Source organism: Dromaius novaehollandiae, chromosome 2 (assembly GCF_036370855.1).
Source record: "Dromaius novaehollandiae isolate bDroNov1 chromosome 2, bDroNov1.hap1, whole genome shotgun sequence".
Classification (NCBI taxonomy): Eukaryota; Metazoa; Chordata; class Aves; order Casuariiformes; family Dromaiidae; genus Dromaius; species Dromaius novaehollandiae.
In genome coordinates this window covers 131,241,578-131,254,343 of record NC_088099.1, presented here as the reverse complement: position 1 = coordinate 131,254,343, position 12,766 = coordinate 131,241,578, and the positions used below count along the sequence as shown (strand labels likewise).

The following is a 12,766-nucleotide window of genomic DNA, read 5'->3' as shown; positions in this document are numbered from 1 at the left end:
TTTTAAGAACTGAGTTCTTTACAGTAGGTTACAGAACACATTTGGAATTATTCTAGAATTCTGGAAAAAGATAATACTTCTGCTGGAATTTGTCTCAGTAAACAAAAGCAGAAATTTCTGTTGGCCCAGAAGGAAGGAAGACAACCCGTCTCCGTTATCACTGTGTGTGACTACGGCATTGTTCAAGATTTCAGACAAAAAGAAAAAAGAAAAAGTCTGGAAAAAATCTGTTCAGGTGGAAGTTGAAGACACCATACATCATGTCTGGGATTTCTAACAGATACAGAAGCATAAAAAGGACTAGCATCAAACTGACTGCACATTCGCACATACTGCAATCATGCGCTATGCAGTAGCGCACTGAGAATAACTCTACTGCGTGTGTGCAGCCAAGCCCAAAACAGAAACACTGGGCCATCCGCATGCATTCACTGTCCAGTGGCTTTAATCTGCGAATATCAATATATCCCAGATGCATCCACTTTATTGTTTTTGCACAGAGCATAACATATTCACACTAACTTGCTTGCGAAATCCTGCACAAGATTTTGTAGCCCTGTGCCTGGTGAATGACACAGAATTTCATCTTACAAAAGAAACATTTATCATCATAGACAATTTTAAAAAGGAAGGCATAAAAGACTTCAGATTCAAAATTACTTTTATCAAATAAAAGCATACTATTATGTAATTTCTTAAAACAGCATCAGGGCCAAATTATTATTATACTAAGTAAAAAGATAATTAAATTTAATACCTAAAGAGAAGTTATGAAAACCTTTTATTTATTTAGGTCTTTTTTAGGATCTCAGAGGGGTTACAGAATCTTCTGAAATCATCAGATAGCTCTGTTTGCTTATAGGTAATACATCCGTGGTGGAGCAGAAAGTTGATATATCCAAAAAAATTAGCAGATTTGACCTAAAAAAGGCAACTACCTGCTTCGTGGTTTTTATCTTAACTGTATCTAATTTAGGCATTTTATCTGAAGTTTACGACTCAGTCATGTTGGAAAAAAAAATAACATTTCTACTAAAAATCAGATTGGAGTCCCTGAAATAGTTCCTGGATTTCCATAAGGGAATGAATTCAAATCCACCATCGTAATGACGGCAGACTTGCAGAAACCAATTTTATTCTCTTGGAGAGTTTCAGTGAATCCAAAGAATTAAGGAGAGAAAGAGAAAAGAAATTTTACTCTCTTCAGAAGAACAAAAAGGGTGAAGCCTTCATTTCAGAATCTGATTTTGTGCAGGGAGGCGACAAAACCTCCGCTGGATCCGTGCTCAGCGACAATGATTTTCCAGGCTAGCCCTAGGCGACCAGGATCGCTTGCCATTTGAAGACAAAGGCGGCAAAGGGAGAAACTCATCTGTACGGTGAATAAATCATGTCAGGAGGACTGTGAGACGGAGGTTCACAGGTACCACTGCAAACTGAAAAATAAGCCAGGCTTTAGCACAACTTACCTGGAGACAGCTTGCTTAGTTTCTGCGCCTCTCTCAGACTCCCGCCCGCGCTGCGAGGGCAGCTCTGATGCTTGGCGGGCAGCTGCAGCGCCATAGTTTAACTTCTGCACGTTAAGGTTACACAGCACGTATCTCAGGCTACCCTAAAATCCCAGCCCGAAAGGGGAACAGCGGCAGCTGCGGAGGGGAGGCAGAGACCTCAGGGAGCACGGCGGGCAGCTGGGAGCAGCAGTTACCACCGTCACCACAAGGTAAACCGCCCACGCTTAAGTCAAAGCCATGAAGCTGCGAAGAGCAGGACTTCCAGAAAGAGACACTAGCTTCATAGGTTAAGTTCAGACTATATTTGTTGGAGAAACAGATGACAGGTCAGCTGAGTATACTGGAATCAAAGCAAAAGAAGTACAACGTAATAACTGCTACCAGAGAAGAGCGCATACCGGTGTTGCACATTTGCTTGTCTCCACTGGTTGCTGTTCAAATCTCTATTCAGATCAAGATGTCTACAGACGGGGTGCAACGCTCCCGTTTCAGTCAAGTGCACGCTCACCAATACAGACAGCCAGTGCCCCACGTTTTCCAGCCCCTGCACAGCAGCAAAACTTTCAGGCAACACAAAGAAAAAAAGTCAGAAAAGCAGAGAGAAAACGAAGGAAGTGCTACAACTCCCCAGAAGTACTCGTAGGAAATCGGGGGAATTCCTCCCAGTTGCTGAGAGTAGCAGCTGACGGAGGAGATGCAGATATATTATTGCTTCCAAGAAAAATTCTACAATGCTGCATCTGTATCTATATTTTAAAATAGTAAGTCAGTCACTTAGGAGTGGCTGAGGATATATTTTAGGAATGGGGTATGAGAGAGGAGTCATTAGAGTCAACACTGTTTGCTTATATTGACACTGATAAAGACAGTTAAGAATTTGTTGCTTACTTTGTATGCCCCTAAAGTTTGATCTTTTAAGTTGAACCCGAAAACCCTGCCACACCACAGTAATTTCTATCTACTTGGTGCAAATGAGCTTCCACTGGACTCCCATCTGAACAGCCTGCAAAATGGTAAAGCACGCAGCTCTCCACTCAGTGCAATGAAACAGGGCCAGAGGGAGGTGTCCTGGGTAACCTCAGTCTCGTATTCTTGGTCTGCTAAATTGTTCACCTTCTTCGGGTACAGTTTATTAGTAGATTTAGTCTGTTTGGACTAATGACCGATCAAGTAAAAGGTAAACCTCTCGTGACTGCACCTAACTTTCCGTTGAGCTACAGCTGAGGATTTCCCACAGCTCACGCTGCCGAGGTGTACTACAGGAAAGTCCTGCATGGGAAACGCAATGTTTCATAGTTCTCACCCCAAGAATTCTCATCAAATGTATGTGCTTTTGAATCTGCTTTGATAAGAACTCTTCTGCATAATTATGTATCCAACTGTTCAGCTTTCAGGCCGGTCTTTTTTACAGTCCATTTATAAATACAGTCAGAATTAAAGAAATCTGTAAACAGTTGCTAACTTGTACAGTATAGTGCAGTTAACATTTGGAATACAAAGTGATCGCTAACAAGTGAGAAGATAATATGTATTTAACACGCTAATTCAAACATCTAATGAGCAATTTTTTGTCTGCTTGTTTGTACCCTCCTCCCCCCAGCAGAAGCTAGACAAGGTCAACTCTTAAAGACTTACTCTCCCTGAACTGCTAGCATTATTAAACAAGAATACCAGCAAGTTATGCTGTTCATAGTAAGTTCGAGCCACATAGTAAGTTAATTCCAATTAGAGAACAAGTGAAGATTCAATTTATTCAATATGCTTGCATACACACTTTCTGAATATATTCCAGTTCTGCCTATTAGAACAGTTAACAAAGAAAGACTTCAAAACAAATTAGATTTTTTCCTCAGTTCAGTTATATATACAAAGAACCACAGGAAGTCATGCTTTGCTTGATTTACTTGAGCATTATTGCAAAACTTTTCAGCAGAAATCAATGGCTCACCTACTTTGTGATACAACTAATTTAAACTCCCAAACCAGCAAAAGAAACAGAAATCAGATCCTTCTCCCCACATACTAAGAATTATTTTCTTACAAGCTGACCTTTTACCATTAGCAGATTAGTTTTAAAGTGATAAAAAACTATATACTTACAGTACCTGGTAAAACATACACTTACAATTCCTTTACTTCAAGCATATCAAAGCTTTTTGAAGAACTTAATACATATTTCCCTTGTTGGGAGATAAAAAGTACTCAATTTCTATGATTATGAGGCAGAAAATTGGGGGGGTTCCTACTCATAGCACAAAGCAAACTTAGTTAAAAAACACGAATCACAAAATCAAGGAAACAAACTACCTCAGACCTGAATTTACTTTCTTACTCTTATGATTAGAGCAGAAGAAACAATCATATTTTGGAGAATTCTACTGTTCATCCTGCAAAAAGGATGATTGAAAAAAAGTTATTTTGACTTTTGAAAACAAAATAAACCTACCTCTAACCAGAAAAACAATCAAATAAGCACCTTTTTTCAATAAACATTTGGAAGCCAGCATTTTCCATCCATCTCCACTTAACAAGTCTCTAAAGTAATTACATTCTCATATCAAAAATTCTTTAGTGGATAGTCAGTTCTATAGTATTAACTTCACAAACTTAAAAGAAAAAATAAATGAAAAACAAAAATGTAAGAGGCTAAGTCAAAATTTTTATATATATATATATATATACACACACATACACATACGCACATGTATATTTACATACACCTGCATATGCCTACATATATAGCTTATGACTATAAATTTATATATATACACATGTATACATACATATACATATAGCTTCTGACCATGAATTCATAGAGAGAACACAGCTATGAATTTCTGGAGACTCCTCCCGCTGTGCACACTATACAACTAAATTGAAAAAAAACTGGCCACAGAAAGATATATCCATGCTGATCTGGTTGGAGGAGATTAAGCAGTTACAATCACTAGCTATTTCTGTTCACTGAGCCGCGTGAGACATGCAAGCATTCATACTGCATTTCAACACAAAATCATAGCTGACGATCGCTTAAACGAAGTACCATGATTTTGCAGTGAAACAGACTTGGAGCGTTCACACAGTCCTTCGCGCCAACAGTGGCCTCCAGAAGAGAAGCAGTACCTGCTTAGCACAGCAGCTAAACCTGCAAGAGCTCTGCATCTCCCTCTTCTCAACCACTAACCTCAGCTCCTTCCTCTGTGCACTCAGTACTACAGAGGGTCTCCGATGATTGCTCCTCCCAATACTGTCCTTTCAATTTAATCAGACTTCACTTTTTTTCTGACTACTACTCTGGAAACATTCTGCTAGCTGCTAAATAGTGTCTCAAGTTATCTTTGAGAATTAATAAAAGAAGTATGGTTTCAAACCATATTATTATTTTAAAAACACCTCGAGCACTTCATAGTTTCAGTACTGATATTTTTCAAAGTGCATAGTAATTCTCACACAAAAATATTCTCTAAGCTATACAGTTTCAACTAGAAGAACACCATGCAGTGGTGATAAAAAGTTTCATAACAGAAATAAAGATCCATCATGAATAAAGGATGAACACCATTGCAATAGAAATGCATGCCATAATATTGTCAATACACATTTAACAGTGACAATATATTTTATTAAAGTTAAAATAAGTTCTTACTCAAATACAAGCCTTTTCTCATAATGAGTCTCACCCTAAATCAGAGTTACTGAGGAAACTAATTACAAGATTAATTACTAGAATCATAACTTTTATATATATATATATAGGAGAAAGATATCAAGATGCAATGGTCAATTAGAAAAAAAAAAAAGCCAAACAAATCAAAAAAACCCAAATCAACACAAAAAGAAACAAGAAACTTCTAAAGAATCTAACCAAAATATTATCCAGGAGAAAGACAAAGATATGCTTAAGAGTACAATATATAAATATTTAAATATAATAAATGATAATTTTAAAACAGTCGCAAATGTTAGAACTTTACAATACAGAAACTAGTATGCTTACCTAGCATACGAATGTACAACGCAGTCTGATCAGAGCTGTCATAGGAAATTGCTCCACGTCTCTACAAAAAACAAACAAAAAAAAAGTGAGTATATTCTTTGCAAGTTAAAACTGATTCATTTTTAAATTAAGCTAAAACAGAATATAGTATCAATTGTCCATTTCCAATTTACTTTCAAAATTAATTTTGAAAGTTTGGTGGTGCATCCTTCAAACATATATTCCAATTTTGTTTCAGGATGTTATAGGGGTGACAAGGGAAGGACAGGAACTGATAGCAAAGAAATCATGAGAAACAGGTCTAGTAGTACTGTGTGTTGAAATAAGACCCACAGACATTTCTTTTCAGATGCTCCTCAATCATTTCCCATAATAAAAACAACACAAAACAAAATTAAGCAGATGCAAAAATATGCTCCTTATGACTTTCTAGAATGTAATTCTTAAATACTTGCAGTTCCTAATTGATTTATTTTTTACCCACGGGGTCTTTTCTTCTTTCAAAGCTGAAACTGCTTTAAAAAGCAGTAAAAGAACTTGAATAACATAGGAATTCAGTGTATATTCTGCAAGGGCGGGACATGGCTGGCACATGCAACTTCCACTCCACCCAGTACTCTCTGTAGGCAAATCAAGGTACCATTAAAGCTGGAGGTGATACATATAGGTATTTTAAAAGAAGACAGCAAGCAGTATTTCACATGTGACGATAAAAGTCTTAAAGAGTTATCAAAATATCTGTGCAGGACACAGAGACTCCCGAACAGGACATATTTCTTATCTACACATAATATTCCGTATAATTTTAAGCTAATGTTGTAACAGTTATAATTCAAGAAGTTGCCCATGAGCATGGTTAACTGGTCCTGTAATAGCTAAAAACTGGGGGAAATGTTCTCCCAGTTACACAATGCTGGCCTCATGCGTCATAAGGCTGTATGAAAAACCATGATACAATTTATTTTCCGCTTACAAAACATTACAACCTCTTGCTTTCTACTCCACATCTCCCTCTGTCAGCATAAAATGAAAACACAAGATCATCTGCACTGCTGGCAACTGAAAAATACGCTTACATTGGACTAATTTTACTTTTCCCTCCATCATCTCTACCGTTAATTTCAACTTATATAGTCTCCAAAGCTCTGCACAACCTAGCTCTCAGCTAGATGCCTTTTTCTTCTTTGCTTTGCTGTATTTTCTCTATCTTTTGCTACTTGTCATCCTATAGCCTACAGCCTCCACCTAGGCTATCTCTTAACCCTAGGACTGGAGGATCACCTTCACAACCTGACTTCAATTTTGCCAGTCTACAACATTAGTTCTTCAACGAAATAAGTTTTTGTAAAACTGTTGTGACTTTTTCTTGCCTAATATGCTTTTTTACCTCACGGACAGTGATGCCCCCAGACAGCCACGTGGCTGGTTGTTGTACCCCTCCCTGTAGGGACTGCAGACCAAAGCCTCCCTGGAGGGGAATGTTGGTCACTCGTTTTTCCCTCTGTGAAGCAGCAACAACTGCCCAAGAGACACACAACAGCCTGGAAATGTGCAAGTTCAAGAGATGAGAACATGGGGAACCAAACAGCAGCAGGAAACAGCACAGAAAAACAGATGCTGGCTACTGAGAAGAATTCTAAAAGGAAGTAAAAGAGAGAAAGGAATAAATTGGTTGGGGGGAGGAATTACTTATATGCATCTATCTATAAAGTAAACTGAATGCATACACAGAAAGACTAGAGATTAATAACCTCTATCAGTATGATTTGCACAACTGACAATGTGTTATACTCCAAGCCCAGAAGTTACACGTAATTGTTTTAATAGTTTTCATGTTAAAACAAGAAAAAAACCTTCCGCTTGAAGTCAGAGAAACTTTTCCAAAGGTAAGCCTGATTTTTAATTACAGAAATGACCAAAGACCTAACTCCAAATGGGTCCAATTATACTAGGTGTTGAAAAGATTATAAGGAAGAACTTCTTGTACGGCACTTTCATGCTGTCTTCGCTTTTGTTCTGTATTTTCTTGGAAAGATCATAAACCATGCAAATAATCCTTCCTATCCAAACCTATGTTTGCATTTTGGTGCATTTCAACTGAATGTATTTTCAGTAGCCTGGTACACTTCACATCACTGACTAGGGACAATCAGTAACGTAACTTGGTGCTAACTTGCAGTTTGCACCTGTCTATCACATAGATTTCTGGGCGTGGCCAGCACGGTTCTGTAATCTAATACAGGAGAAAGCTCAGCACACATGCACACAGAAGAACCAGACCCAACTGGAACAGTAGTTTCCAAGAAGAAAAACAATAGGTGAAAATCAATTGAAAAAGAAATTCCTTTTGATTTGTTAGCTCAAAAATATTAGTAGTTAGATAAAGAAAACATCTATTAGCAAGTTCCCCTGAGGGAAAGATAGAGGGTGGGTGAGGGTAGTCAGCCCTCACACCCTCAGACCAGGCACACGGGTGAGGTAGGGAGAGGTAGCAGTACTGGGGTGGGAGGCAGGTGGAGATCAAGGACGGAGTAAATGGTTCAGAGGTTTTAGCAACTTGTGATACATAGATAAATCAAATAACACTGTGCTCATCCGGCCATGGACTGCTTTGTGTCAGCTCACATTCTCAAAAGGTAGCAGACTACACGAGATGATGTACTGCACATTGAAGTATACCACCAATTCTACTGCTTTAAGTTATACTGTCAGCATATTTACACTCTACTACCCTACGCTATTCCAGAAAGATGCATCAGCTCACAAAAGGAAAAAAGACAAGTCATTTAATCTACCCTGATTGTGGTTCTTTAAGATACACTGCTCAAATTCAACTTTTAAATCCCTATAAACTGAACAGATTCAATGCTGCAGCTTCTACTGATACATGAACTGGCCCATGCAACAAACTTGTAAGTGGAAGGGCAAACAGGCCTTAAAGACACAAATTTTCTGTAAAGTATGTAACAGTTCAAAGAATCTAATCAGCAGGATTCTACCCTTGATGACCATCAAAAATGAGTCTTCCCCCATCATTGACGAGAGGCCTACTCTCTGAGCCTGCACTGAGATATCAGGACTATAATACTAAACATTCACCTTACTTACACGGTCAGGATGACTGGAGCATATGCTGTATCAACCTTTAGAAACCTCTGGATAAAAACTTAAAGGACAGAATCTGATTCTCTAATGAGAATTAGTCAGTCTCAGCTCTCACCCAAGGAAGTCTAACTCCTACTATCTTTCTATAAAGTCAATCTTTAAGTCCAAACTTATGTCAAATTATTCTACCAAAATTCTGTCTTTTCTCTTTACTGTATTTCATAAATAATGTGAATTCCCTTAGAGTAAAATGGGATTTCTAGAGCTCTGTCACCTTTTTGATCTACCTCAAGCTTTGTATCTATGGACAACTGTAAAAGCACCCTTGTCCTTGACTCTCTGTGCAGATCTCAAACAAATAAGCCTCATTGCACCAGGCAGAGAGAATTACTTGTGCTCAAGCAGGGCTCAATTTTAAAATGTTCATATAGATTCCCTTTTCAAGCACAAGGATAACTTGATCCTGTGGGAATATCTGTTGTCCTCAAAGTGATTCAATAAATTCCTCAAATGATTTGGTGAGGTTTTTACCCCTCCAATCCTTTCCACACACAAGTGGGTGGGCTGTTTTGCTTCAGCACTGAAGACAGATGTCAAAAAGAAGATTTGGAAGTCAAAGAATTGGGTGCACTGGACTTCCACCTTTAAAACCTCATCTTAAATCTCAGCTTCACATCAGAGCGGCATTTATTCTTCTGAAGGACAAAGGAAGAAAAGCTTTCATTTCTCCTATGTTTTATCATATCTTTATGGAACGGGAATGGAGGAAGTTCAAAGTAAAGTGGAAGATCCACTAATGGTGTAAGAACTGCAATGATAAAAGCATTCCCCAAAAATTGGCAAAGGGAGTATCTACTAACAGAAATGCAAACTCATTTCTTTCTAGAAAAGTCTTTTCACAATAGTATAGGAAATTAAAGGCCATGCAATAAAAATGACAGGCTAAAATAACACGTAGATATGTCTCCAAAGAGAAGCCACTGCGGTGATACTAGGCAGTACAGCATATACATATAACACTTGGAAACAGAGCACCTGCTGCTGTTCAAACCAAACAGAAAAGTTTCCATTAATACCAGTTTTATCACAATGACTTCCTAATCCAGTCCAGAGCAGAGCACTGGGATTACTGTTAAGCACTTAATTTTGGCAAATGTCAGCTAGCTAGCATTCAGACTGTCAAGCAAAGCAACTCCTCGGTTCATTCTGCAACAGTAGAAAGAAATTGATACAGTGGCCAGCCTTCAAAATTCAGTGCTTCCCATTAGGATTAAACAACCTACACTTTTTGGTGGAGTGTAACTCAGTTGTTTATTGAGATACTGGAGAAAAAAAGTTATCAGAGGACAGAAAAACAACTAGTCAAATATTTCTACTTATTTGACTTTTCTAAGTTATTTGCCAGACAATCAAAGACACCAGTTGTTCTCAGAAGGAGAAAATGAGACCAAGTTTGGAGAAGTTGTTACAGCAATTGAATTTTCTAACTATGCTGCATCAAATACATACACCTGAATACAATTTAAGATTCTGTATAAGACAACTTATGAACTGTAAGCCCTCAGAATGAGAAACGAGTTAGACTGGATTTCTCTATTATTGTACTTCAAAAGTGAGACTGTCATTTAACATGATTCCTAGAATTATTTCAGGAATTAGGAATCCCATGCCAACACAAGATCCCCAGTGTTCCACAAGATAAAACCCCGTTTTTGTTAAGTACTAGAAAATTTAAAGCACTTAAATTGTCATCATGAGGAAAGCCACTGCAAGAAAGTCCTCCTACTTTATAAGTATTTCACTGAAGTTCAAATCAACTATTATGAAAGTTTATCAAACTAGAGATAAGAAAATATATTCAATTTCAGGAATATACTGCAAATCAGCAATAAGAGCTTTGTGTGTGTACATACAAAATTTTCGAGTGTCATAATTTTAATATTTTCTTCTGTATAAAGCTGCTTCATATCATCAGTCCCCCAAGATGGAAGACAATCGTTGATAAACTTAGCTATTGTTTGAATGACAGCAGTTATATCTATCTATCAAGTATCTTTAAAAGTTGGTATCACTATTTTCTCTTGTATATCCACAAGTGTAATATGCAGCATTGGAAGATTTACCCGAAGTTTTACTATCATAAAAACTTCAAGATTGAACAAAAATATACAAAACAAAAGCTTGAAAACTGATCAGAAAGTACAGTATAGTCAGAAAAAAGCAAGCGACTTAAGTGAAGACTGAAAAATACAGAGGCATTATCTTTACAAACTAAGTCAGGATGGAAGGAGGACACAAAGCAGTAGTAAAGTGGGATGACTGGATGAAGGCAACAAAAAATTCTTCAAAAGAAAAAGCCCTTAGTGTACTTAAAAATACAACAATAAATAACAGGTTTTTATGCTTAATTGTACTATGTCAGCTACCTAGAACTGCTAATTTTCCCCCATTTACAAAATTTTAGAAACTAAATTACAGACATAATTCTTAAGTTGGCTTTCTGTGTGAAGTTTAAAAAAACTATACTAGTGAAATGCAGAGGATGTACTAGGCTAGCACACCAGTTGTAAAGCTTTGCTAATTAGGATCTGCCTTCAGTCACAACTGGATATTTATTAAAGTATTCTGGTCTTTTCCTTGATGTGACGAAGGTATCACAGTTACCAGCAACTAAGTCTGACTTTTTTGCTGTTAGTAATTTTAGGACTGTGCTACTGATACTGACTGAAGAGTATGGGCACAGATACCTGGCAAAGCTCGTTTTCACAACAAATGCAAATTCATGTCTGTGCACAGTCTAATTGTACAAAAATGTTAACACTTTTCATAGAATTAAAAGAAAACCCCAAGTACATGAACTCTGATTTTTTTTTTTTTTTAGTTTCTCTCACTCTCCCTAATGATCCCCGTTTTCCTTCACAATTCTAAACTTAAAGTTATTATGTCTTTCAGCATTAACTCTGACTTGGGTAGTGGGCTACTCTGCAAAGAGAATGGTCTCTCTCCAGACACCAGTGTCACCTATGTTCACCACCATAATATAAAGTACGTGAGTCCTTACAAGTCCATACAAGAAGAACTCCTAAATTTGTCTAACACCAGCACCTGAGATTGGAAGACGACAAAGTAAGAGAAGTAGCTGGTATTTCACCTAAGCAAACAGAACTGGTATTTCCACTCCCGCAGCCTGGCAATCAACAACACAAAAAGGGATATCCTGTCCAGGAAGCAACACGCTCTCATTTGTATGGGTCTCACGCTGTTTAAAAGTGTTTTCTCTTATTTTCACAAAGCCTTTAAACTGCTACAAAATTGAAGATTTATTAGGAAAGAAGGCAAACAAAAACCTGTCATTCAGAAGCCATTTCAGAGCACTTTTCCCAGTCTCCTAACTGGCACTGCTACAAACAGAGTCTTCACACTTCAAGAAAAGACAAAATCCTCCTAGACTGAGGGTACAGAGTCATGTATGAACACTTAAGAAACACAGTATTAAGTTGTGAATATTTCCAAAACAGATCAGTGTTTAAAAAAGAAGGAGGAAAGAAAATTAAGCACTTGCGAAGAGAAGTTCTTAATGATTTGTTTTCTCTCGGGCTACTGATAAAGCCATTTAGTCAAAACGCAGTAATAAACCAGCCTACCTTCGAAGTAATCCATTCGATAAGGATCAGTGCTAAACACCAGATCAGTGCAATTCCCATTGGATCGCCCAAAAGACCCGACGCATAATCTCTGTCCTGAAGCTCGCCGGTGCTGAATGCCACTCAAGGGTTTAAGAGCCTGATAAGTCACGGGCGCTGGGAAGCAGGAGGCAGCAGGGCACCGGCCACAGCGCGGCAGCTGCTGGGGTGCTATCGTCACCTGACAGCCCCAGTCATTCACTCCACCGGAGAAGTACTGCCCCATATGTTGCCCTGCCAAGTACTTACTGAACAGGAAAGTTTTACAACCAGAGGACACAGTAAATATTGAAACCTTGCTAAATCCTATAGAAATACTAGAGAAAAATGAAAAACCCAAGATTGATTTTTTTTTGTGATGTATTTTGAAACAGCAAGGATTGCTGGACTACAAGATCAAGAAAATATTATAAAAATATTTATAAAAATATCAGTACTCAAAAAGCTAAGATAATTCAGGATACTGTCTT

The 12,766-nt window shown here is 37.8% G+C and overlaps 1 protein-coding gene across 4 annotated transcripts in view; it reads right to left on the bottom strand.

Annotated features, from left to right (window-relative positions):
- PDE7A (phosphodiesterase 7A) overlaps window positions 1-12,766 on the bottom strand; it is a 76,351-nt gene that overhangs the window by 30,582 nt on the left and 33,003 nt on the right. For 3 of the 4 annotated variants that reach the window (XM_026111659.2, XM_026111660.2, XM_026111661.2), the window contains exon 2: window positions 5,509-5,569. In XM_026111659.2, the coding sequence (XP_025967444.2) occupies window positions 5,509-5,569 (61 nt within the window). Of the gene's footprint in view, window positions 1-1,909; window positions 2,072-5,508; window positions 5,570-12,766 lie in introns of those variants that run through there. The other variant, XM_064507456.1, reaches the window with a different exon arrangement.